Genomic DNA, 27,700 nt, shown 5'->3' on the forward strand with positions numbered 1-27,700 from the left:
ACAAAACAAATTAATAATAATAAAAAAGGGACTAAAATTGGAATTTTAAAAGAAAAATTTATAATTTGTATATGCAAAATATAAATGGAGGGACACCCATTTCACTGGAAAGACCGCAGTTTAAGACCTTTTCATGTTCTGTTTTCTTCTCATCTTCAAGCTTCGTATTTCTTCTTTCAAAGTAACAGAGATTCAAAGCTTGGGAAAGCTTCGTTAATGGCGGCTTCTGTTAGACTGAAAGCCATGGTTTTGATGTTTTAAACTCTCAAAGCTGAAGTAGCTTCAGGCTCCATTTCTCTTCATCTTCTTCAGCTTCTCTTATTCTTTCTGGTACCTTTAATCATGGTTGTTCTGTTTCTGCCATTAGAGTTTAATTCTTGTTTTTAGAAGAAAATTAGTGTTTTTAAGCACTTAGAAATACTATGTATATATCATTTTCATGCTCATTTGAGGATTAACAAAAGAAGCGGAAGAATTACTTGTTGATTCGAATGTGGGGTTTTTTATTTTTACTTATGGAAGAGATTAAAAAATAATATTAATGAAATTGAGGGTTGTGTACTGTAAGGGGCTTTTGGTATTAATAATCTATTAAAGTTAATATCTTCCAACTTGTTTTTTTATTCGCTTTTGCTTTGATTGTAATTTACCTTTTATGGTACTTATTTATTCCTGTATTATTTTATTTTTTGAAATATGAGTGGGATCTGATCTGGAATAAAACTTCTTTAAAGGAAAACACACAACTTTTGGTCTTGTCAAGTACATGATTGACAATTTCATATACTATTGACATTTCATATACTTTTCACTAATTGAAATCTTCCTTTGTTGCCACTGAAATTGGTGAGGATTATTGTGATGTATGTAACGTTGATGTCTTGGTTTTATTTTTGTACGTGATTTTATTATTATTATTATTATTTTTTTTGTACTGATCTAATCAAATATAATTATTCGACATATATATCTAGTAGATTATGATATATATAAGACATCAATACATCGAGAGCATAGTTCATAAACTTATATTATCAACTTCTAATGAAGTTATATTATCAATTTCAATTATTATTTTAGAGGTAGATGATTATGGTTATCACTCTAGGGGTTAATAGGTTTCATTCTAGAGAAAGTTAATAAAGATTTATAATTTTAAATAGAATAATGAAACTTTTCCTTGTTGGGTTTTATCTTCTCCCGCCACATTAATGAAGTCTCATTTTTTTTTCTTTTTACCTCCATTGATGTTGCAGCTTCAAGCTCGTCACTGATCTTAATAGACTTCAGAAGAGGAAACAATGGTGGTAACAGAATCAGAAATGATTTCACATGATGAAGTTGAACCGCCATTACAGTCTGAACAACAGCTCAAGCACCATGGATTCACTTCCCTTGGAAGGCAGTCCTCCATTTACTCGCTTACACTGGATGAGTTCCAGCATACTCTCTGTGAGAGTGGCAAGAATTTTGGCTCCATGAACATGGATGAGTTCCTCACCAGCATTTGGACGGCGGAGGAAAACCAAGCAATTATCGCTAGCCAATCGGGCACGACCATCGTTGCTGCCGTGGCAGCGTTGAACAATGCTCAGGCTCACTTGCCTGTGAGTGGAGCGTCGGTGGAGAAACGCAACATAGAGAAGCAAGCAAGCCTACCTCGCCAAGGTTCACTTACACTTCCTGCACCCTTATGTAGGAAAACTGTGGATGAGGTTTGGTCTGAGATACACAAGAGCCAGCAAGGGGGGAATCAAAATAGCAACAGTGATAATGCCAATTCTCAGAATCCAGAATCTGCCACACGCCAACCGACGTTTGGGGAGATGACATTGGAGGATTTTCTGATCAAAGCTGGGGTTGTTCGAGAACCTTGTGTTGGGGTAGGAGTGTCGCAACCATTGCCACCGCCTCAGCAATATGGTATGTACCAGAATAGCAACCACGCCATTGGTGCTGGTTATGTTTCCAGGCCTATTATGGGACTCAATACATCTGCAGCTGGTACTGGTGGTGGTAGTAATGCCGGTGCCGGTGGCATTACGACATACCAACCAGTCCCCCAAGGTGGTTCTACTATTGGAGATACATCAGGATATGCTAGCAATGGTAAGAGAAACAGTGTGTTCTCATCACAACCTCCACCTGCTGTTTGTTATGGTGGAAGAGTGGTGAACGGTGGTGGAGGTGGCGGCGGGGGAGGAGGATATCCACCGGCTCAACCGATGGGGTTGGCAGCACCTGTAAGTCCAGTGTCCCCAGAAGGAATGTGCACGAATCAGGTGGATAGCTCAAATCAATTTGGGTTGGACTTAGGTGGGTTGAGAGGTAGGAAGAGAATAATTGATGGGCCAGTTGAAAAAGTTGTGGAAAGAAGACAGAGAAGGATGATAAAGAATAGAGAGTCTGCAGCAAGGTCTAGAGCTAGAAAACAGGTTTTTTTTTTTTTTCTCTTTTTCTAGTGTCAGCTTTGAAAGTTGTTCGATAAAATGACAAGAAGATATAACTAATATGCATTTTCATCCCTACTTTGGAACAGGCCTACACAGTAGAGTTGGAAGCAGAGTTGAACCAGTTAAGGGAGGAAAATGCTCATCTTAAGCAGGCCTTGGTAAGTATCATAAGAACACATTTGTAATCTCAGACAGCAATTGCCTACTATTGTAATTCTAATCAGATTTTTCCCTTTTCGTTATGTAAAATTAACAGGCGGAGCTTGAGAGGAAGAGAAAGCATCAGGTACCTTCCATCTAGCTATGTTCTGCTCCATCCCTAATCTGATACAATTTGAAACAGTAATGGGATAGAATTGCATGTCATTTTCGTCTGATATGAAAAGAAATGCAGGATTGATATTTCAAATAACTACTGCTATATCTTTGCATGTGTAAAATGTGTGTATATCTACAACTTGTTTCATAGCATCTTAAAACATACGTGTTTTGCAACTGAAAAACTATCTATAAAGTCACCTGTTGATCTCTCTTTCTCAGGTCTTATCACTTCAGTTTTAAAAATAAATACAAAAGTTCAAAACCTTTTCGATTCGTAGTAAAAGGTTTTAGACCTGTAGTTAGATCCTAATCTTGCAATCTTTTAAAGTCATTCCTTCAACATCTTTCTAAATCCAGGAGTTTGACCTGATTGCCTCAATGATTATGACACGTCTTCTAAAATCATGGAGTTGAGCTGCATCTATCCTTCAAAAGGTACCTTCTTTATCTAACTTTGCTGTTACCCTTCATTTTTGCAGTACTTGGAGGAATCAAAGAATGTTCACACGAAAGCACAAAGAGCCAAGGAAAAGCTTCGTGTTATGAGGAGAGCTTTGAGTTGTCCATTGTGAGAGAAAATGTTCCAGATGTTCCGGCCATGCTAATGGGAACATGAAATGCACTCAAGTAGTTAGCAGGAAATTTCCAAAGGGCACAGAAAAACCTCTTGCCTACAGAAAATCGAGAACTCAGCATCTGAGGCAGCAAGAATATCTGTCAAGAATTTGAGCTACTCGTCATCTTTTCGTCTCAAATCTTGCACGAATGAATGGCATAGCAATACAAGATTAGACTCTGTTTTTTTATGAATTTGCCAAGGTTTTGTAATGAAGTAGTTAGGCATAATCTGCACAAAATCTGATAAACGTTCAGGTCTTTGTAAGCTATTAAAGATTTCAATAGAGAATGAATCATCTTTACAGTATCATAATTTACCTGGTTCGTTTCAAATTCAGATTTGTTCAATTGTGTGCTTTTAAGAGTTGAAAATCTGAACTTGACAATCCTATAACTATTTTATCTACTTGGGTTCTACGCTTTTTCTATTCCTCAATTACTGGATACAATCTTCAAGGACCTACAGAGTTCAAGTAAGGTCGTGATAGGATACAATCTTCAAAACCTCAAAATAAAAAATCAATCAAACGAAATAAAATTTCATTACTACTTAATATTTTTTTTTTCTTCTTTCATTTCAATATACGTGCAAGGTAGCCACTCAAGAAAGGCCTCCAATCCTGTAAAAATAACACCTATTACATGTTAGCAACAAATTAAGGAAAAGAGAACTATTTGGCTTTGGTATATCTATGACACAGAAACAGGTACATACACAACATATAAGTAATCAAACAGTAGAAAATGGGGGGTTATCTGTACGCTGGAAAAAACTATGGCAAATTTGACTTCTCAAAGAGTATAGAATAAATGTCATCCATGAACCAAAATTTCATGCACAGGCAATAGTAAAAAGATATTTCTCATTAATAAGGGAGCCACTATGTCATACAGTAATACATGTATCTTTTCTGAAGTCACAGGCATATGCGTCAAAGGTAGGCAGAACATCCATAAAGTTCCAAATACAAACATTGTTATGGTAATAAAAGACCGAAAGAAGAAAAGCCAATACAAAATAATGGTGAGATGGCAAGAAAAATAAAGAAATCTCACTTCTTTCCAAGGACATGGATTTACAATTGCTTGGAGTTAAAAATGGAGAAGAAAACATACTTCTCATAATTCTGATGATGATGACAGTTCTGGTGATAATCTACCTAAGTAGCTACATTTGCACTTTCCCAGCTGCCTATGTGCTATTCAAAATGAAATCGGACCTCAATATGCAGATATTTTCTCATAAGTTCAACGATAGATGTGGTAAACTGTGCTAAGGTTTGGCATTTCTCGTGGGTATAACACTCTGATACAACCCCACAAATTATCAATTTCTTCAACTTAGGACATCTTTCAAGAAATTTTGCCACCCAAATAGAGAAGAGATCACTAATGTCGCTCCATCCAAGTTCTAGCATGGTCACATTCTCCATAGTAAACGATCTCTGCAGGTTATGATGAAAGGCCTCATGTCTTAGACAATAACGCAAAGATAAATAGCTTAACTTGGGGAAAAGGGTGGAAAATGAGTCCAAATCCACAACATTTTCATCACTGTCATCAAATGCTGCACCCCACAGCCGAAGCTTCTTCCACATTGATGCCTTTGCCATTTAGCTCAAAGATATCTAGATAACATCTTTTTAAATATAAAATTTCAAAGGTATCAGCCTCTAGGGTGAACTTCTCTAAACTGAGATTTTCAACAAAGATATCCTTCAACGGAGAGCTGCTAAGTTCCAGAGATTTTGACATCACGATGTCTGGGTTAATTAGAGCTAACTTTTCGAGCTTCAGACAAGCTGCGAGAAGAAGGTTCACCCCTAATACAGTTATGAAGACATTATTTAGTGGTAGAGATTTCAAGCAAGGGAACTTATGATACGTCGGTTCAATGGCACCTATTGGATTATTAGCCAATGTTAACGTTTCTAGTTCTTGTCGACCACACTTGACCAATTATATTGATATTTGGAGTAGTGCTCACATTATAGTATAGTCAACAGATTGTCTCTTGTATACATGAGCCAAGAAATCACTGAGGAAGCTAAGAATGCAGCTACATGATCCAGTCCCAGTGGTCTAAAGTATTGTCTGTTATAATAACTTCCAAGGACTTCGTTGATGGGTCATGAGGCACAGGCCAATCATTCGAGTTGAAGGTCAAAGAATCATTCGAGTTAAAGGTCAAAGAATGGAGGTGATTCCGCCAAGCCTCTCTAAATTTCTTACGAGCAACAATAACACAGACTCCTTAAGCTTGATATTTCTTACATCACCAATTGATCCAAAAGTTTAAGCTAGTGAGTAAAGACAAATTTAATTATGTATCACCTGCTCTGATACCATCTTAAATCATCAATTTACCCAAAAGCTTAAGATGGTGGATGAAGGCAGATTTAATTATATCTTCTAACACTCCCCTCACTTGTGGGACTGAAATATGTAGAATGGAATTTAATTATATAATCTAACACTCTCCTTACTTGTAGACTTGAAATATGGAGGAAACAGCGTTACAGGAGTTTGCTTAAGATGGTAGATGAAGGAAAATTTAATTATATCATCTAACACTCCCCTCACTTGTGGACCTGAAATATGTAGAAAAGCCAAACAAGTGGAAATTAATATAAATTGAGGAGGAAATAACATTACAGGACTTGGACACAAGATATCAAGAACCTACTTTAATACTATCTTAAATCACCAATTGATCAAAAAGTTTAAGCTAGTGGGTAAAAGTAAATTTAATTATATCATCTAACAATATTACCTTTAGGGATGGAAAATCATGATTCTAAGAGCTTTTCTCATAGAAACTGACCCATGATTTATAAGAAAGTTAGAAAAAAATCAAAATCTGAATTCGTCATAGGAAAATCCCCATTAAAGCAAGTGGAATTATCGACACAACCGATTGAAAGAAGGGACACTAAGTACTGCAAAGAAGATTTAAACTGTATTAGTTGAAGAATTAAAGTACTGCGTCAAAGAAAACCAGAAAAAGAGGCAAGATATACCAACTGAAAGGAGAAACTCGTTTGAAACTCTTCAATGACTAACTCTAAACCCCTTTTTCGACACAATAATTTACAAGATAAGGTCAATGAAGAGCAAAAAAATCTGCCTAAATTACCTCAATGCTAGAATAAGTACGATTTTGAAGAGAATCTGAAGCCATTGTTGGACGAATCAAACTGATAACCCGAAGTAGGAGAGCAATCTCCGAGAAAGATTATAAAAGCCACAGCCACAGGTAAGTGCGAAGTGTAACGGTCATGCTTGTCCAGAGCCTGTTGCCCATGGCCGCATGCCCAATCCAACCCCCTTCTAGCATACTTTCATTTTCCTATATTGTATTAGCTTAGTTAGCTTGCTTTCTTTACATCTTCATTGTAAGTGACCACTCGCCCTTTTGCATATGCAAGGGCGCCAGTTGGCTTTTTGTTCAGAATGCACTATATGGGGATAAGACTAACCATCACTTCCTCATACCCGGAGTAGTACTCTATAAAGCTGTTGTTGTTGCTTATTGCTTTCTAGTCTACTACAATCTTTCTTTCTTTATTCACACTCACAAATCTTCTTACGAAAACCTTTTCTCTAAACCCGTTTTCTAAAACCGTTTTCCCTAAAACGGGGGTGGAGGTTGCAAGAGGCACTTGGTGTGCCACCGGCAGTCCGTATTCGAGTTGGCTGGCTTGTTCGTGAGCGGGAATAAGTGCCGCACAATCGCTAAGAGAAGCTTCCGAAAGAGCGATTGTGACAGTTGGTATCAGAGCCAGGTTGACTTATAGAGGGAAGATCAGTGATCATGTCGGCGACGAAGAACCTGAACAAGTCCCATGTGGACAGATTGGTAGAGATGGAAGAACAAATACTCTACCTAAGAGAGGTCCCAGATAATGTCCGTTTCCTTGAGACTCGGCTACAAGAAGTTGCCGAGAAAGCCGATGGAATTGATGCTGTGGTAGGCCGCCTAGACGGATTACCCGTCAGAGAATTGATGATGAGGGTAGAGACCCTCGAGACCAAAACAGTACGGTCCGACAGCTTTGAACGAGGCGATAGCTCCTCGGGCTCTGTTGCCCACATAGAGGAGCGTGTCGAAGAGCTGGACAGCTCCCAAAAAGCAATACTTCAGATGGTAACCGATTTATCTGAAGACTTTCGATCGGCCCTGGATGTCGTCAGAGCCGAGATAGCGAATGTGAGTGCTAGGGTGAATCTCACCATCCGAGCGGTAGGGAACCAAGCCCCACCTGGGGGAGCAATGGCAGTGAGCAGAATAAAAATCCCAGAACCGAAACCCTTCTGTGGGGTGCGAGAAGCGAAAGCCCTGGAAAATTTTATCTTCGACCTTGAGCAATACTTCAAGGCGACGAACACAGTGACTGAAGAGTCGAAAGTCACAATAGCAACGATGAATCTAGTTGAAGATGCGAAACTGTGGTGGAGATCACGATTTACAGACATACAGGAAGGACGCTGCACTATTGATACTTGGGATAGATTGAAACAAGAACTTCGTTCGCAGTTCTTCCCTGAAAATGTCGAGATCTTGGCTCGACGAAAACTCCGAGAGCTAAAGCAAACAGGTAACATCAGGGACTACGTAAAACAGTTTGCAGGACTCATGTTGGACATACGAGATATGTCTGAAAAAGACAAGGTTTTTTGCTTTGTGGAAGGGCTGAAACCGTGGGCGAAATCAAAACTATATGAACAGAGAGTACAGGATCTCCCCTCTGCCTATGCGGCAGCTGAACGACTATACGACCTTAGCATTGACTCACAAGATGTGAGGAAGCAATAAACTTCCTCAAATGGGGGAAACAGAAACAGCCGTTCCAGTCCTCCCAGACCTGGGGGAGGAGACAAGAACACAGGGGGGGACCGTAAATCATCCCAACCGAGATCAGAAAACAACTGGCGGGGGCCGCCACAACAGCATAACAATTACAATCGCCTCCTGTCTTGTTTCATATGTAGAGGGCCACACAGGGCGGGCGAATGTCCAAATCGAACTGCGTTCAATGCTTTTCAAGCCACATTAGCCTCTACCTCCGAAAACAAGGCTGAACTAGAGGAGACGGTAACCGAGCCAGCGGCAGAAATTGAGAATCCCAGGATGGGGGCATTGAAATTCCTATCTGCACTCCAGAAGAATATGGGAAAGGCGACGGAGCCACTAGAGAAAGGTCTCATGTATGTGGACGCTTGGGTCAACCAAAGATCGGCCAAAACCACTATGGTTGACTCTGGGGCTACCCATAACTTCATGGCTGAAACGAAAGCTCGCCGCCTGAACTTGAATTGGGAAAGAGATGCAGGGAAGATGAAAGCTGTGAATTCCGCAGCCTTACCGATTACGGGGATAACGAAGAGAACTCCAGTAAAATTAGGAGACTGGAAGGGCTTCGTTGACTTCGTGATTGTCAAGATGGATGATTTCGATGTGGTACTGGGGATGGAATTCCTACTTGAACATAAAGTCATACCAGTGCCCCTCGCCAAATGCTTAGTCATTACCGGATCTACACCGACCGTAGTCCAAGCCAGTATCAAGCGGCCAAATGGGGTGAGAATAATCTCAGCCCTCCAATTGAAGAGGGGCCTGGCCTATAACGAACCCACGTTCATGGCCATCCCGATAAAATCAGTTGAGTCCACTGAAGAGGAGATCCCCCAAGATGTTCTATTTGTCTTGGAAGAGTATCGGGACGTCATGCCGAAAAGCTTGCCTAAGTCCTTACCCCCACGAAGGGGGATTGACCATGAGAGTGAGTTGTTGCCAGGGGCAAAGCCGCCTGCCAAGAATGCATATCGGATGGCCCCGCCAGAATTGGCTGAGCTTCAGAAACAGTTAGACGAGTTGTTAGATGTGGCTCAGTTCAGCTTCAATAGCCAGCAGAGTTCCGCGACCGGAAAAACGCCCTTCGAAGTGGTGTGCGGCAGACATCCACTCATGCCACACTTGGTGGACCACCCTTATGCAGGCAAAAGTCCTCAGGCACATAACTTCACTAAAGAGTGGAGCAAAACCTCTGAGATAGCTCGCGCCTACTTAGAAAGAGCATCGAGGAGGATGAAGAAGTGGGCTGGTAAGAAGCGAAGGGCCCTTGAGTTTCAAGCTGGGGACAAGGTCCTGATCAAGCTACGACCGGAACAGTTTCGTTTCCGAGGCCAGAGAGACCAACGGCTAGTAAGAAAATATGAAGGTCCAGTGGAGGTAATTGAGAAGGTCGGGAGAACCTCATATATGGTTCAGTTACCCTCATGGATGAAGATTCATCCTGTCATCCATGTGAGCATCCTGAAGCCCTATCACCCCGATCCCGAAGGGGAACAGCGAAACATGCTAAGGCGCCCACCGGTCACGATGAAGAGTTTTGCTGAGAAAAAAAGTTGCACAAATTCTGGACAAACGTACGCGCCGTATTGGAAGACCCAGACGAGAACTGACAGAGTTCTTAGTGAAATGGAAGGATCTCCCCGATGAAGAGATCAGTTGGGAGCGGGCCGAAGATTTGAAGAAGGCAGCTCCAGCCATCGCAGGTTTTGAACAAGGTCGGTTGACGGGGACGTCAACCAATTAAGTGGGGGAGAATGTAACGGTCATGCTTGTCCAGGGCCTGTTGCCCATGGCCGCATGCCCAATCCAACCCCCTTCTAGCATACTTTCATTTTCCTGTATTGTATTAGCTTAGTTAGCTTGCTTTCTTTACATCTTCATTGTAAGTGACCACTCGCCCTTTTGCATATGCAAGGGCGCCAGTTGGCTTTTTGTTCAGAATGCACTATATGGGGATAAGACTAACCATCACTTCCTCATACCCGGAGTAGTACTCTATAAAGCCGTTGTTGTTGCTTATTGCTTTATAGTCTACTACAATCTTTCTTTCTTTATTCACACTCACAAATCTTCTTACGAAAACCTTTTCTCTAAACCCGTTTTCTAAAACTGTTTTCCCTAAAACGGGGGTGGAGGTTGCAAGTGGCATTCGGTGTGCCACCGGCAGTCCGTATTCGAGTTGGCTGGCTTGTTCGTGAGCGGGAACAAGTGCCGCACAATCGCTAAGAGAAGCTTCCGAAAGAGCATTTGTGACACGAAGCGTAGAAGTCGTTTGAATGGGGGTAGCGAAACTTGGACCGAAGGAGACGAAAAGATTGGTGTACATGGGTTAGGTTGGATTAGATTGGATTGAGAGTATTTTTTGGACCAACTCAAAAATTCGAATTAGTTTGATTGGCTACCCAAATTATCCAAATAAAGTTTTAAACTCAATCCTTAAAATTTGGGTTAAGTTGAGTTGAGTTGTCGGGTTATAATTTATTTTTTTATTTTTAATGAAAAATATGTAAATTTATATACAACACATGACTAATAACTAAAATCTCATAAAATTATGATGTTAAATACCAAATATCTATGATATTTATTATAACTTTAAACAAAGACAAATATCATAACAATTTTAAAAGAAAAATATTAAAAATTAATCAATACAAATAAATCAAACTTTAAACTAAAGAGGAATATATATATAATTCGGTTGGGTTGGGTCAACCCAATTTTTTTAGCCAACCCACAACCCAACTCAATCCAATAAAAATAGAAAAATTCAACTCAACCCAACCCTCACATTTTGGGTTGGGTAATCCAGGTTGTCGGGTTATTTGAACACCGAGATAATATTAGAGTTTTATATTTTTATTCTTTTTCTTTTTTTAGGGAATGTTTGGCTCAGCGATATGGGTATTCAAAAAATTAGATAACCCAAAAAAACCGATTAATCCAATCTATTAGGTTATCAACTCATTTGGATTGGGTTGGGTTCAAATAATTTTTTTTAAAAAAATTGAGTTGGGTTAGTTCAAGGTTCACCTAAATTAACCCAAACCAACCGGAACTTATTATTTACTTTGAAGGTGTATTTTTTTTACTTATGATACAATTATATATACATATATTTATTTTTATTTATTTAATTTCTTTATTTTTAAAATTTTTATTTTCTAACCATTCATAAAAATAGTTTTTCAACACTTTGGAAAGAAATTTTGCATTATATAAATTGAAATTGAGATGTTTGAAATGATTAAATTAAATTTCTACGTATTTGTTAAAGTTAAACAACATGCAACGGAAGTATCAAGGATCCATAAGCATTTTAATTCACTAATTTTGGCAAAAACTAAAGCATGTTGTTCATAAAAATGGGTTTTCAGAACATACCTTTGAAGAACTCTCCAAAAAAACCGTCTGTTCAGCTGCTGTCTTCACTGGATATCAAACGTGAACCACCTCAAAGCCTTCCCTACTATGCTCTTGGAGCTTTAGGCAGAGTTGTGGGACTCAAGAACAGCTTGTAGATGTGGAGAAACAAGGGAAGCTCACAGCAACAAGTTGAAGAAGACAACTTCTTCTTCACCGCGATTTTTCTCTCAAAATTCTGTATCCATCTCCTTCTCTAACAACTCCAACCTTCTTTATATATCAAGATGAACATGCAAAGAGATGGAGTGCATGACTTGCAGCTCATGCTTAGAGAATCAAGGTAGAGAAGATCATGATTTGTGTGTGAGCATAAAGATATCATAATGGAGAAAAACATTTTTCCACTTTGTGCCATGCAAAACGATTTTTTCATTTTCCTTTTTAAAACAAAAAATGGCTTTTAAATCATTTTAGTTTAAAAAAATGATTTTCTTAAATTAATTTAATATCAAATATTAAATTATTTTTTGCACAATAATCATCTTTATATATTTAAATCATATTTAAATATTTATTCTCTTGTTCCGTTTAATTTGAACGTTTTAATTTAATTTCTCAAGCTACCCTAAAGCGTACCCATTTACGAACTAGTAGGGGACCTCACGAACCTACAGATCATGGGCTCCAACGATCCGAGATTAATCGGCTAAACTTATTAGACCAATCTAACCCCATTCATTAACTAATGGGTGATTCCACTAAAGCCCATAGTTGAATTCCCTATATATATTATGTTCACTCGATATAACAATGATTAGTAAGTTAACCCTTCACAGGTTACTCATAATAATGGTTGAGTCGAATCTCTGTTTTACCCCCGAAATTACCTATTGTTCTTTAAGTTCCACTGATATTGATTTGTGATCCAAACAACAAATCGAATCCCTCTCAAGCTAATGAGAGGGTGAGGCCTCTTGTTCAAGACTTAGAATCAGCATTTGAAGGGAACAACCTCTCTACTAACCCTAATCGGTTAGGAGTGAATTCCCTCTTGCACCCTCTGTTCCCAACTATTCATCCGATCTTATCCCAAAATGATAAGCTTATTGAGTAGAGGCAATTGGTCTACTCTCACCGTTTGCAGATCAAAGGATAATCCCGAATGAATAGGAGTTCATAGTTAGCTCAGGATTAAGGTTAAGTTACCTAGGTCATCGCTTTGAAATCGTCTGTCTTAAACAGTAAACAGCGTTATAAAGTAAGAGTGACAAGTTTCGTGGTCCGATATTTCACAAAACTCATTTGCACAGGACATCCCCACTCCTCATGTCTCAACATGCACAAATTAGGATCACTTCCGTATGTAGCACTTTACAACACTTTGTAATAACTACATAGTAGGCTGCATTCAATAGTGTTACCAAAATAAGGTACCCAACCTTATTCATATACTATAGATCATTTTGACTATTTACTCAAACCTGGTCCACTTGTATGTCTCCACATAAAGTTCAAGTACTCATATAGTCAAAGGACTTAGGTTTATTGGATTTCTAAAAAACAATATATTCAACAACAACTTTATTGAATTCTCAGAATAAGTTATAATGTTTACAACCCACGAGTTTTAGGACATAAAACCCAACTTATTTTTAGAATAAAAATTTAAATAAAATGACCAGAGTAACCCGAACCAATCCAACCCAAATATTTCATGATTAGGTCGATATAGATTCATTTTTTAATAAGGGTTATTTGAGTTGAAAAAATTTACAACCCAAATAATTGGGTTAGGTCTAAAAAGTACTTCAACCCAATCCACAAACACTCTTAGTCACCAACATGAGTTGAGTTGGTATAATATACCAACTCAATGTTTGGCTCACTAATTTTAAATACTGGTGAAGTTGAGTTAGTATACTTTATAACTCACCCTAACTCATCATTCTTCCGATATCTTCAATGGCTCCACTTATCGGCCATTATCGACGAGTATTGCTGTTATGCTATGAGAACCAACTCTGGGCTTCTACAACCACTCCGATAACCAACTCCGACGACCACTTTCGCGCGATCAATTCTAGCTTCTGCCACCACCTCCGATGACAACTTCAGTGATCCATCTCTAACGACCACCTTCATGTGACCAACTCCGAAAATCAATTTCAAACTCCGATAACCACCTCTGAGAACAAACTTCGATGATCAACTCTGACAAACCATCTTCATAGGCTCTGACAATCACTTTCGACTACAAAACTCTAACAGAAATCACCTTTGATGATCAACTTTGATGACCACCTTCAAGGAGCAACTGCAACGACCAATTTCAGGGTTCGACACCCACCTCCGACGATAAACTTCGACAACCAACTCCAATACCAGCTTCATGAGGCCAACTTCAGGCTCCAACAACCACCTTCAACTACAATCTCCGGCGAAAATCATCTTCGATAATCAACTTCAATAACCACCGTCATGCGACCAACTTCGAACTCCGAAAACCACTTCCAACGATAAAAATTTGACAACCAACTCCAATACCATCTTCATGTGACCAACTTCAAGCTTCGACAACCATCTACGATTACAAACTCCAACAAAATCATCTTCTATAATCAACTTCAACAACTACTTCTGACTATTACAAGACTTATGATTGTTAAAGTATGTTGTAGGGTTGTCGATTATATGTAGAAAGTTGTAAAATATATTTTTATTCAATTGCATTCACATACTCAAATGAGTATTAAAAATATTTGGAAAAATATGTATTTAGTTGAAAAGTATGCAACATATAACAAAAAAAAAAAAAAAAAAAAAACCATAAAATTGAAATTTTGTATGGAACATTTTTCTAGCAAGAATTAGTGAAAATTAGATATTTGTTTTCTCTCCAAATTTGAGGGAATTGAAAGTGAATTATTGAAGAAATATTGTGACATTCTTGGCTGCTAAGATGATGGGGAGATTTAATTTAAAAAAAAAATCATAACAGAGTAAAAATACTGAGCAACAACAGGAAGAAGAAGAAGATGATGGTGATGAAATTCATGGAGTAAAAATTAGGAATCAAAAGTTTTAATTTCTCTTTGGTTTCTCATTTTATTCAATCATATTTCTATAATGAATGTATTAGGTTAATTATTGTTCATTACCCAAAAAAAAATAATAATAAAGAACAAATTTAAAAATTAAAAGAAAAAATTTGCAACCCATATTTTATTCAAATAAAAGATGAGTAGAATCATTAAATAAAAAAGTTTTAAAATAAAAACAGTAGTAATCATAAAAAGCAGATTATTTAGAGTTATAAAAACTATATCAGATACTCCAGACATATGAACTCAATTCTGCACTCCAAACACAAACATAAGAACTCATACTAAATAACTCTACACCCTAAACATAGACATATGAACTTCACAGAAATACGAATTTCAGACATCATATTTTAACTCAGCGTCCTAAACAACTCCTTAATTTTTTAATATATCGGAGTTTTAGATTTGAGAGATTACTCAATTAAAAATTTTTGATTTTTTTTATTTTTTATCTATAATATTTGATTAAACAAACATAAAACTCGTATTATCAATTTCGATAGAGGTTGGATAATAATTTCACTTTAAAATTTTAATTTCTTCAAATAAACCCTAAACTAAACTTAAATAAGTATTGCAACTTTTACTCCATATTTACTTTTTGTTAATTAATCTAATAATTTAACAAAAAAACAATGCGAGAGTATTTTCTATAAATTTAGAAATTTCAATAATATCAAATTTGATAAAAATTGAACTCTGATTACAATTAATCATTGATAACATTGTCAAAACTCAAATTTAAAATTTTAACAAAAGAAAACAACTTTTATAAATTGAAAAAAAACCATTTATATGCTTAATAATTCATTGGAAGCATGTTAAAATATTTTTAATAACAAATTTTCAAACATGAAAATTTATCAAAGGGTAAAAGATTATTTATTTATTTATTTATTTTTAATCAGGAAAATCTTTACACCAAAGCCCATAATTTCTAAATCTCCTAGCCCTATTAGCTATTCATTAGCCAAAGCATTGTTTTTTCAATTTACAAAAGAGAAAAAAATATCCTGAAAATTTTTGGCAAGCTTCCAGGCTCCTTCCGGAGGTTCATAGACGAAGTTCAAATAATCTTAATATATTGCTTTAATATCTCTAGTGAAGTCACGACAAATTATTCCAATTCCTCTGATCGAAGAATTTTTCTTTCATACAGCATCAATATTCACTTTAATTTTACCTTCATTTAGTTTAATCCATTCCATGTTAGAGAGAGAAATTATAGTCTTCGAAATTTCTAAATTTGATATGTACGAATTGTTTCTTAATGTTGGATCAGATTCTGATTTCAGTATTTACGATGGGCTTGCCATAGATGACCGTGTTTCTATCATACCTTCTATTAGACCATATTGCCTAGCATGTAATGGCAATCAGAGCTAATTTATCATGGAAAAATCTTGTAGAGATATGAATCCATCTATCAATAAGATTGAGATTAAAGTCTTCAAAGACACACGGACAATCCAAAATCAAGTTCCAAATGGTGATAATTATCAAAGTCTGGGGTGCAATTTAATGAAAGTAAACATTTAAGATAAAATTGAAATTGATACCACTTACCAAATTTAGAGATTTCTCTTTTTCAAAATAATTTTAAATCTTAGATCATTAAACTATCGATTAACCTACATGTTTATCTGGGTTTTAGGTTCATTTGTATAAACTTTTATAAACTTTAATAGGTCATAATAATTTTTCAATTTTGTGTTTAATTACTTCTATAACTTTAGAAAGTGTCCAATAGATAGAAGTACCAAAAATGTCAACGATAGGAACAAAAAATGAGATCATTTCAAATCTTTGGAGCTAAGATATAAGTTTGAAAATCGGGGACAAAATGCAACTTAACTCATACCAAAAGTGTGACATTTTTTTTTGTGACATTTGATTAATTTTTTTTGAAAGGAGAAAAATATAAACATATACCATTAAACTCTAGTGGTTGTATAAATTAAAACTCTAGATAAAAATTGTATCCATTTAATCCTTGAACTTTTTCAAGTATATTAATTTACACCCTCCATTGTGTTTTTAGAAAAAAAAAACATCATGCAAGACTTATGATGACATCAATTAAAACTGTAAACTATCATAAGTATATCAATTTAGTTATCACATAAGATTTTCTCTAAAACTCATCAATACATCAACTATAATCATCCATTTTTTGAAATTGATATTTGAAAAAGTATGCATATGCGTCATTCATAACAAAGAGTCTAAATTGATTCACTTATGAAAATTTAGATTTTTATTGATACAAATTATAAATATATCTTAGAAAATAGAATAAATGATGAATGAGTTAGGAGTATGACGTCAATTTTTCTTAGAGGTCGAAAGTTGAGTCGCGAATGGAATCATCCAGGTGGAAGGAGCTCCAAAATCCGGGCCTTCAAAATTTTTGAGCCCAAATGTGAGTTGCAATCTCTTGGTTATTACGACATTTTCTTCAATCCATTTCTGCTTTTTAGCATTGTGTGTACCCACACATCGCCTTCCTCCTAAAAGCCAGTGGTCAATTTTTCTACCTTCTTCTTCACATGATTTTTGTTGCCTTTCTGAAGATTTTCTTATAATGGCGAAAAGAATCTAAGCTAACCAACACGCCCTCACTCCCCCACCATTTCCATTTCAGACTCCAACTACAACTCAAATGCTTCATATTCTGCACTTTTCCCCGGTACATTTATCTTGAATTCAGTTGCATTTCTCAAATTTTTGCATTCCTTTGTTGTCGATAAGACTCTTATTATTGTGATGAATGGGTAGCTCACGTTGGTTTGATTCCATTTTTATTTCGTTTCGTACTCGCGTAGAGCTTTCTGTTACTAAATTGCAGTGACTTGTAGTTTTTCTCTCTCGAGTATTTTTTTTTTTTTTTTTTTTTTTGGGGTGTTAATAATTTATGTTTTGTGCGCTACAGACACAATTTGATTGTATATTTGCTATATTGTACAATTCCCAGGACTGTTTTAATTTCTTTTTGATGCCTTTCAAGTCAAAATAGATAATTCCAGTGGTTCAATTGCTTTCAATTGATTATTTGGTCTTTGCGAACAGGCATTGGAAGAGAGGTTTGTGTTGGAGTTGGAATTTTAAACCGTTAAGGATTTTTTCTCATCAGTGAACTTTAGAATTTAGATTGACCATTCTGTGATGGCAAGTTATACGTCCATACATTTTGCTCTTTCTGATGGTCGAAATCCAGTTGGCGTATTAAATGTTCTTGGAGGAAGAGTGTCAATTACAAATGCCAATTTCTTAGGAAGATTTGGCTGTATTAAAATGCACGAAGAAGGGAGTGGGTTTTTGGGTGTTGGCCAAAAGTTAACTCTGCGTAAATTCAAATGTGCCTCCGCCTCCCATTCTCACAGTGTCAGCTCATATCCAAATAGAGACCCTTTTCTTGAACTACACCCTGAAGTTTCAATGCTTAGAGGGGATGGGAATAATATGTTGAGTAGCCCAAGACAGGATAGTTCAATTGAAAGTAACACAGAGAGTTTGGGAGACACGATCAGTCCAAGTAATTATGGTGAAGCAAAGATTAAAGTTATTGGTGTAGGAGGTGGTGGGTCAAATGCAGTCAATCGTATGATAGAGAGTTCAATGAAAGGCGTGGAGTTCTGGGTTGTCAATACGGATGTTCAAGCTTTGAGAATGTCCCCTGTGCAATCCGAGAACTGTCTTCAAATTGGTCGAGAGCTTACGAGGGGTCTTGGAGCTGGTGGGAATCCAGAGATTGGAATGAATGCTGCCAATGAGAGCAAGGAAGCTATTGAAGCGGCGCTTTACGGAGCAGACATGGTTTTTGTCACTGTAAGTTCACGTTCACTTGGCTATTTAGCTCCCTGTAGAATACCAATACGTTTAAGGTTTGATCACCAATCATGGTTGTTTGTGTTAATGCGAACAGCTTTCTTTTTCAATGAACTTATCTGAACTGAAATGATATATTTGACTGATGATTGAAGCATCTCAATGTGGAAATAATTTTATATGAGCTCCAGAAAGCCGATGTGGTTTTTCAAGTCTTTTTCTTCATAATGCACTACGTTTCAATGGATTTTGATGAGAATGGCACACAATGTCAAAGTTTGGGCCTTATTGATTATGAATCAAGGGAAAAGTTTATCCAAAAACAACAACCATTCATTATTATGTTTTTGGAGTATTTATGTCTGGCTAATACTTATTCTCATATTGTCATTAAAGACTTCCAAAATACCATTAATTTTTTAAATCTAGCTACTTGATAATAGTTAGTCTTATCATTCGCAATTATTTCTTAATCATTCATAACTTGTGGGTTTGAGCTTGATTTTGATTACCGATATTCGTCGTGCAAACTATTTCTACGAATCTCAGAATTTAATTTAACCATTTTGAGTACTTAAGGGTAACCGTCGGCCCCTTTGATAAAAATCATCATTGGCTGAATTTCATTTATCTTGACAGGTGGATTACTTTTTCTTTAGGAACTGGACCTATAGAAATCTTTTTCCATTGTTTCTCTTCTCCTAACATATCTGTTTAGTTTATGCTGTTTTGCCTTTATTACTGAACGCATGGTGCGTATTGCACCACATACTTATTCTTTGATAATTTGCAGTATAGATAATATTGACGGCCTAGTAAACACAGATTCTTGGGAAAGAGTTAGTTTATTGAATACTACAATAATTTGCAATATGCAGCGTATGCTTGTAAAACATGGCTGATGATCACATGAAGAGGACTAGGAGCAAGAAAGAAAATTTTCATAGGTGCACTTAATGATGAAATCCACCATGCTTGGAATTTGTCCTTCACATGCACTACATAAGCCATTTTACCTTCAAAATTTGTTCTTTTTTTAATGTTTTTCATAGTTTCTCATTGTAGGAAAACCATAGATGCATGGCATACTATAATCTTAAAACTTGTATTCTCAGATGTCACCAGATTTTGAGAATGATATGCAAGCCTTGCATGCTCTTAATTTATTGAGAAAATACCTTTTTGATCCCTAGGTTTTGAGTCTAGTTTCTATTTCATCCCTAGGATTTCAAATGTTACATATTTAATCCTTAAGTTTTAAGTTTTGTTTCAATTTAGTCCCTGAGTTTCAAAATGTTATAATTTTACCCTTGAGATTTGAGTTTTGTTTCAATCTGGTCCCTAAGTTTCAAGATTTATATTTTTAACCCCAAATTTTCATTATATAGTCACTTTCAATCATTATTGTCAATTTCTATTAATTAATTAAAAATAATTATGAGTGAAATTTTAAATTTAATTTTAAAAGTGAAAAAAAATAGTAAAACTTAATTAATTATAATTCTTTTAATTCTTTTTAATTTGTTAACATAAATTAACACTAAAGACGGAAAATAAGTATTTAGTGAATAATTGAAATTAAAAGTGTAAATCTTAAAACATAGGGACCAAATTGAAGCAAAACTCAAATGTCAAGAGTAAAATTGTAATACTTTCAAATGTAGGGACTAAATTGAAATCAAACTCAAAACTTAAGGACTAAATGTGTAACATTTTGAAACCTAGGGACTAAATAGAAACTAGACCCAAAACCTAGGGGACCAAAAATGTATTTTTCCCTGATTAATTTTCGTCAAGGAAGCTTTCAATATCTTGCTTCATGAAGACTAAGAAATAAAAAAATCATTCTTATTGATTAATGAAACATTCCGTTGAATTGATAATAAATTTAATTGTGGAAGTGCTAAAGCATGAGATGTATTTGATATATTTTTCTGACTGGAGGGGAATTGTCTGTCTTTATTTGTAGGCTGGAATGGGTGGAGGGACTGGAACTGGTGGTGTTCCTGTTATTGCAAGTATTGCCAAGTCAATGGGTATATTGACAGTTGGTATTGTTACGACTCCATTCTCTTTTGAAGGTCGAAGAAGGACAGTTCAAGCCCAGGAAGGAATTGCTGCTTTGAGAGGCAATGTTGATACGCTTATAGTCATTCCGAATGACAAGCTGTTAACTGCTGTTACCCAATCCACAGCCGTGACAGAAGCATTTAACCTAGCTGATGATATTCTTCGGCAAGGTGTCCGTGGCATCTCTGACATAATTATGGTATGTAATTATTAAGAAAGTTTAACAAGATGTTCTCGTTTTAATCATTCTTTTACATCAAGCCAGGATCCATGTCAAAGGCTTTCTCCTTCGAAAATTTGAGAACATGAAATATTTTCAAATGTGAAAATGCTGGTTAGATTTGAAGTGAACCTGAAATAACACGCACCATTTGATTGCCTAAGTTAGACTCTACATTTATTTATTTAGATAAGAAACAATTTCATTCATGCATGAAATTACATAAAGGATATAATATCCATGATGATTACAAAAATCATTCCCAATTGATCATAAAGGAAGCGTTAGTATATGAAGCAAAAAGATTTGAACTCGATTTGAACTCTTACACCAAGAAGTAGCGTAAGAAAATTTGTTTGTGAAATATTGACAGAAAGTGGTCGGTGGCAAGAAATTCTGTTTGAAAAATATTGCTTTGTTCATGTTTGTGAAGCTATAAAAATTTAAAGAATTATTACTGGAATGTTTAAAACTCTTTTGGATGATGCCTACATAAACGTCAGTGCCATTTCTAAAATTACTGAAATAGTTAAATTCTGATCTTTTAGTAAGAAAAGATGACAAATTATTTGTGTGTGGAAAGTTATTTCAGACAATGTCACAATGCTTATCCATTTTCAAAACATCGCGCAAAGTACATATATATTGTAATTCTTACAATGCTCCTGGAATGCCCTAGTCTTGTATTCCAAGTTCTGAGGGTATAACATGCTAATTTTTCTTTTAAATTTACTTTTATTTATTTATTTTTTAAATATTAAGTTGCTCTGGTTCATAACGGTAGCCTGTACCATTCAGATACCAGGACTCGTCAATGTAGATTTTGCTGATGTCCGAGCTATCATGGCAAATGCCGGTTCTTCGTTGATGGGGATAGGAACTGCAACTGGTAAGACCAGCAATTTGTTTCAAGTTTCTGGAATCTTTAGTATTTGTCTTATTAGGGAAAAAAAAATCTTCTGTATTTGAAGGCTTAGACAGCCAGATTTCTTTGCTTTTGACTGCAGACTGAATTTTATTGCTGCAATGAGTTATGATGCAATTTTTATTTGAAAATGTCATTTTTCAAATCACCCTGAATTGATCTTGTGGTCATTAAAGGCAATGAAAAAAACCAAAGGGTTTAGAGGTAATAGCTTCAAGCGATGGTGGCCATATCCCTTGAGATTTAATATCTGATTCGTTTTCTTGACAATCAAGGTTACATGATTGTTCCGTAAAATTGGTCGAGATATGCCCAAGTGACATGCACAACAGTAAGAGAAAACTATTTTGGGGTAAAATTAGGTAATACTTCTCTACTGTATACCTTTTGTAATTAGATACAGGGCCATATACCTGTAAATGAGATATTGGCTATTTAAAGTTTGTAGCTTCTAGTAATTATTATTAAGGAGAGTGTTGTTACTGAGAACTCAGCTAATCATTAAGGGGGTGCTTGAGAGGTAAGTGCTTGGGATGTTTGGATTGGAGATGTTCTTCAGGGTTACATGTTCAATCTCCACGTCGAAAATTTAATAATTTTAAACTCTTGTTGTCTCTTGAACCTGGCACTGGGATGGGCTAAGTCCTTCTAGAGAGAGATTAGTGACCATGAATATTATACGAAGAGTCATACCTTTGATACTTGGGCTATCCAAAAAAGATAAACCACAAAGCTGGGAAAAGGGCGTAGGGATTGTCGGTCAGGTGGTGCCTGCATGTTTAATTTATTTCCCTGGACATAAATGCATATTCTGGCTACTTCCTCAAATGTTGGTTTAACCAGGTTGGTGCTTATATTGGTGTAGGGAAGACTAGGGCAAGAGATGCTGCTTTAAATGCCATCCAATCACCATTACTTGATATTGGTATAGAGAGGGCCACTGGTATTGTATGGAACATTACCGGAGGGACCGATCTGACCTTATTTGAGGTACAAATTCATCCTTGTTTCTCTCTCTCTCTCTCCCTCTTTCGTTTTCTTTCTTCTTTTCCTGTATTATTGTTTAGTATCAGACAATGAATAGATTGGATTAACTTCGTCCACTGCCTAAAACTAATAAAGAAGACTCTTCATGTCCTCTCATTGTTAAATTTATGGTTCCTATCGGTGCAAATCCACTCACCTCGATTTTCACTTTTGGATGACAAAGAATTATCAGGTGGCAATCAATGCTTGACCGTTAAGCAATTGTAATCCTTGCACCTCAAAGTTGTTCCTCACTTAAAGACAGGAAATGGGAGTGTAGAATTAGAAACTACTGGTGGATAATTTTTTTCTTCGCATCTCTTGTTTGTTTACAACTGTTCTCAACTGTCATGGTCTTGTTTATCTAAAACCCTTGATATCATTATCAACCATACTATTCTTTCTAAATTAATTTATTGCTCTTTAGCTTGAAGGTTGATGTGTTATCTTGTAAAATTTATGGGGCACTGCAAATGTTCTTAATCTCAATTTGCAGAACTTTATGAAGATACTGCATCTCCAATGGAGGTGTAAGTACGTTAGTTTGGATTGCTTTCGGCTGAAACCAACTCCGAGCCAACATATTAGTTTGAGGCTTAAAACTCAGTGCTTATATATATATATATATATATATAAACGAATGAATGATTGTGCAACAAAAACTAACCACCAAAATAACTAAAACCGAACTGAATCAACAAAATGTATCAAAACCGTGACAAAGATAGTAGAACCCGATGCACTTCAGTAAGCTTTATCGGGTTTCAGCTTGCATTCCAAATCCCCAGTTCTGATTGTGTAGATGAATAGCCAATATTCAACAGCTCCGATTCTCCAAAAACAACATGATGCTTCTTTAATATGCTTCAGCTGTTACTTCTATTTACAAATGTGCTAATCACACAGGTAAATGCTGCTGCAGAGGTCATATATGATCTTGTAGACCCATCTGCCAATCTAATATTTGGAGCCGTTATAGATCCATCAATCAGTGGACAAGTAAGTTGTTTTAAACTCTGGCTAGTTACGACATCTGCAGTTCTACCATAAATAAGGCCACACAGTTGACTGCATTTTTTGGAATATATTGGATAGGGTATAACATAACATCTTTGAATAATTGAATTGAAGTAAGTCGATTCACCTGGTTGAAGTGATGAGATCAACTTTATGGCTAATATCTTTTTATCTTGAAGAATAATGGATATGAAGCAGTTCCATCATGGTTTCAACTTTTCTCGATGTTGTCAAAATTTCTTCTGACATTTTTTTTTCTGCTCTGCAAGTCTCGATGATATTGGTTTTGCCTGCCTAAATTCTATATTAATAAATGTCAGTTTGTAGATATTGATTTATCCCGAAAAGAAAAAAACTAGGCAATTTCAGAATTATATTGGTGGGATTAGATTATACGTCATAGAATGTCAACAACAATGGAGACGGAATAAACTTCCTTGGTTTGTTCTACAGGTTAGTATAACTCTGATAGCTACTGGATTTAAACGCCAAGAAGACAGTGATGGGAGGCCCTTCCAGGTACACGTGCCTCTGTCTCTCACTTTGATCAGTCCCGAAAACGTTTTGAAAAGTATATTAAAGACCAACCAAGCCAACCCATGCTTCAACCTTTCACAAAACTTGAGAGTTGAACTTACTTGAAATCTGCTACCATTTCGTTGCTTGTAGTTTGTCTTATGGCCCAGCGTATACGTGCAGGTGAGTCAGCAGGCACGGGGAGAAACCGCGGGAATAAATCGAGGTCCTTCTTTCGCTGATGGTGGTCTTGTTGAAATCCCCGAGTTTCTGAAAAAGAAAGGTCGATCACGCTATCCTCGAGCTTAAAACTCTCCATTTTTTCAGCTACTCTACACTGCTTTCCCTTCCAAGTACTACTACACTTTTGCCTGAGGTAGGTTGTAGATTTCTACTTCCCATTGTTTGAAAGTAGTGTGGTAGTGTAAATACATATTTGGAATTGTAGCTGCCCAAAATGTAAGATCAAAGGTTTCTCCTTTGTAGTTTGAGAGCCTTGTTTTAACTGCAATGGAAAATACGCTTAATGGAGTTGTACAGTTTGCAATGAGGTACCTCTAGTTGAAACTGACCTTTCTATTGTTGAATTTGTTGATTCTCATTGTGTTAACTTCTTGAGAGGGAGCATTATTTTTAAAGCTTAATGGCTGTTATGTTGAGGTCATGAAGTGGTTGTTGATCTTTCTTTTGAAAATGAATGGTATCAGTTGAAAATAAGTAGCTTCCTGATACCCAGGTTTAGAAACTAGCAATAGTGTTTGTAAGCTTAATTTTCATTAAATGTAGTGCAGAGAAAATTTTACATCTGCATAGATTATTATTGTAAATTTTAAACTAGACTTAATTTCCAAGATTAAGGGTCTTTTAATAACAGTTTTATTTTTTAAACTTATGCTTGTTTTCTCCCAATTTTAGTATATAAATTTCAGATTCTTTAAAGAAACGCGTAAATTCTTAGTCAAACTTACATAAATAAGTTTTTGAAAACTATTTTAAAACATAACTTGATTTTCTAAAACATAGATAGAAAATGAATGATAAAACAAAGAAACTTATAAATGGGAATGATGTTTATAAGCTTAATTTTTAAAAATAAAGAGAATGGTTATCAAACGGAGCTTAAAATATGCATTTTTAAAAGTTCCAATTGAAATAAATATATTAGGAACCAAAATGAAACTAACCCAGGCTAAATATTATGGTTGTGGGATTTTGTTTTTTTTGTTTTTTTTTTTTTACAAGCAAGAGTTTAAGGTATAGATGAACCTTTAATCTTCAGGGATGAAATGCATCTCAACTAATTCTCACTTTGACCATCGTCATGTGAAAAAACTTTTAGAAAATGATGGAATACTTTAATAATAGTTAGATATTAGTATTTTGAAAAGGAAAATTAATCTCGTCCTAAATATAATTCAACTAGTAAAATATATATTCAAAATTTGAATCTCCACACCATACTCTCCCTCATTATTAGGTCGGTTCAGCCCAACCAACTCAAAAAAGTGAAGGTCCAAATTCATGCCTAAGAACCTGTTTGGATTTAGATCAAGCTAACCAAACCTTCAATGTTCAAGTCGGCTTAACCTTTGAACTGTTGATTGGATCAAAGTTTGAGTTGAACATCAATCGGCTCATTGATTTAGGTCGAGCTAGGACTGGAATTGAGCCGACTTTTGAACTTGGAACCCATTGATGAAGCTGACGTACATTGTTTCACTAATTTAAGTGTTTGAATATTCAAAATCCAAATGGGAAGTGGGTGGAGAGTAAAACTATGGGCTTGTTTTGAAGGGGAAATGGGGAAATTGTGAAATGGCAACAAATCGGAATTCAGAAGTGGGTGAAGCGTCTCTTCGATCGTGTCGTTAGTGGCTGTCTTTCCCTTGCGTGCGTATGAGACACATGTCGGTGTCCTCAACCCCCATCCATCCCATCATACTCCCTCCATTGTCCTTCTTTCTTTCTCTCTGTTTTTTTTTTTTTTTTTTTTTTTTTTAACTTCCCACTTGTACTTTGATTATACATCTTTGTTGCACAACGATATTCAGAAAATATAATATGATGATAATAAATAAAATAAAATAACAAAATATAAGAAATTAGGTAAATATATGAAAATATAAATTTTCTCCCAAACATTTAGATTTCTCATCAATCTCGTCACCTCTTTACAAAAACCACAAAAGCTAACTATTTATAAAACTTGTGGCAATGTGAAGGACACATGATCCTTTTTTTTGAGATGGGCATCTATTTATTATAATATTTATAATATTTCCCTCTAGATATTCATTATATATATATATATATATATATATATATATATATATATATATATATATATATAATATGTCTCATTAAAACCTTACTAGGAAAACCCAATAAGAAAAAACTTTAGTGAAAGAAAAATAGTACATATTTCATATAATTTATACTCCTAAAAGAATATATTTGCTCCCCTCATGAAAACATCACTTAAGATCTTTGGGCCGCCGCATTCCAATGTTGTGGACCAATTTTTCAAAAGTTACTGTAGGTAATGTCTTTGTAAATAAGTTTGTCAGGTTATCTTTTGAACAAATTTGTTGTATAGTGATGTCGTCATTTTCTTCAAGATCACGAGTGTAGAAAAGTTTTGGTGAAATATGTTTTGTTATATCTCCTTTAATATATCCCCATTTGATTTGGGATATACATGTTGTGTTGTCTTCATATAATATCATTGGAAGATTTTTACTAGAAGACAAATCACATATTTCACGAATGTGCTGAGTCATTGATATTAGTCATACACATTCTCGATTAGCCTTGTGAATTGCAAGAATTTCAGCATGATTTGAAGAATGGTTGTTATGGTTTGTTTCACCGATCCCCATAATATAACAGTTCCTCTACATGTGAACAGATAACCTGTTTAAGATCTAGCTTTGTGTAGATCAGATGAATATCCAGAATTTGCATAACCAACTAGATCAAAATTTGATTTATTTGAATAAAACAAGCACATACCGATCGTTCCTTGGAGAAAACGAAATATATGCTTAATTTTGTTCCAATGTCTTTTTGTTGGAGAAAAACTATATCTTGCTAATAAATTTATTGAAAATGCAATATCTGATATTGTATTATTAATAAGATATATAACTGCACCAATTGCACTAAGATATGGTACTTCATGACCAAAAAGTTCTTCATATCATCTCGGGGTTGAAATATATCTTTCTTTATATCCAATGAATGGACTTCCATTGGAATATTTAATGGATGTGCTTTGTCTATCACTACAAGAATTCTGGGTTTTAATGCCGATTTAAAATTGACATTAAAAGGCTTTAATGTCGGTTGACAACTGATATTGAAGATCGTGTTATAAAAGAT

General features: G+C 35.7%; 2 protein-coding genes and 1 pseudogene across 5 annotated transcripts; 2 read left to right on the forward strand and 1 right to left on the reverse strand.

The window, feature by feature from the left end:
• Window positions 1-85: 85 nt before the first annotated feature.
• ABI5 (Basic-leucine zipper (bZIP) transcription factor family protein) lies at window positions 86-3,705 on the forward strand. Of its 4 annotated transcripts, none has more exons than XM_039048103.2 (5): window positions 86-330; window positions 1,257-2,435; window positions 2,540-2,611; window positions 2,710-2,739; window positions 3,132-3,705. In XM_039048103.2, the coding sequence occupies exons 2-5, from the start codon at window positions 1,302-1,304 to the stop codon at window positions 3,186-3,188; spliced, it is 1,293 nt and encodes a 430-aa protein (XP_038904031.1). In that variant the 5' UTR covers window positions 86-330; window positions 1,257-1,301; the 3' UTR covers window positions 3,189-3,705. The 4 variants fall into 4 exon arrangements, with proteins under 4 accessions (XP_038904031.1, XP_038904029.1, XP_090162663.1 ...); XM_039048101.2 differs by having other exon boundaries at window positions 90-330; window positions 3,254-3,705; XM_090306537.1 differs by having other exon boundaries at window positions 116-345.
• A 772-nt stretch (window positions 3,706-4,477) lies between these two features.
• Window positions 4,478-6,573, reverse strand: LOC120090801 (F-box/LRR-repeat protein At1g67190 pseudogene; annotated as a pseudogene).
• Window positions 6,574-17,085: 10,512 nt separating this feature from the next.
• On the forward strand, window positions 17,086-24,906 carry LOC120090437 (cell division protein FtsZ homolog 2-1, chloroplastic-like). Its single transcript, XM_039048099.2, has 8 exons — window positions 17,086-17,406; window positions 17,787-18,545; window positions 20,515-20,814; window positions 21,634-21,724; window positions 22,626-22,750; window positions 23,693-23,785; window positions 24,257-24,322; window positions 24,503-24,906. Exons 2-8 carry the CDS (start codon window positions 17,883-17,885, stop codon window positions 24,626-24,628), a joined length of 1,464 nt encoding a protein of 487 aa, XP_038904027.1. The 5' UTR covers window positions 17,086-17,406; window positions 17,787-17,882; the 3' UTR covers window positions 24,629-24,906.
• The last annotated feature ends 2,794 nt before the right edge of the window (window positions 24,907-27,700 follow it).

The sequence above is a fragment of the Benincasa hispida genome, chromosome 11 (genome assembly GCF_027475165.1).
Source record: "Benincasa hispida cultivar pf3 chromosome 11, pf3_genome.v1.1, whole genome shotgun sequence".
NCBI classification, from domain to species: Eukaryota; Viridiplantae; Streptophyta; class Magnoliopsida; order Cucurbitales; family Cucurbitaceae; genus Benincasa; species Benincasa hispida.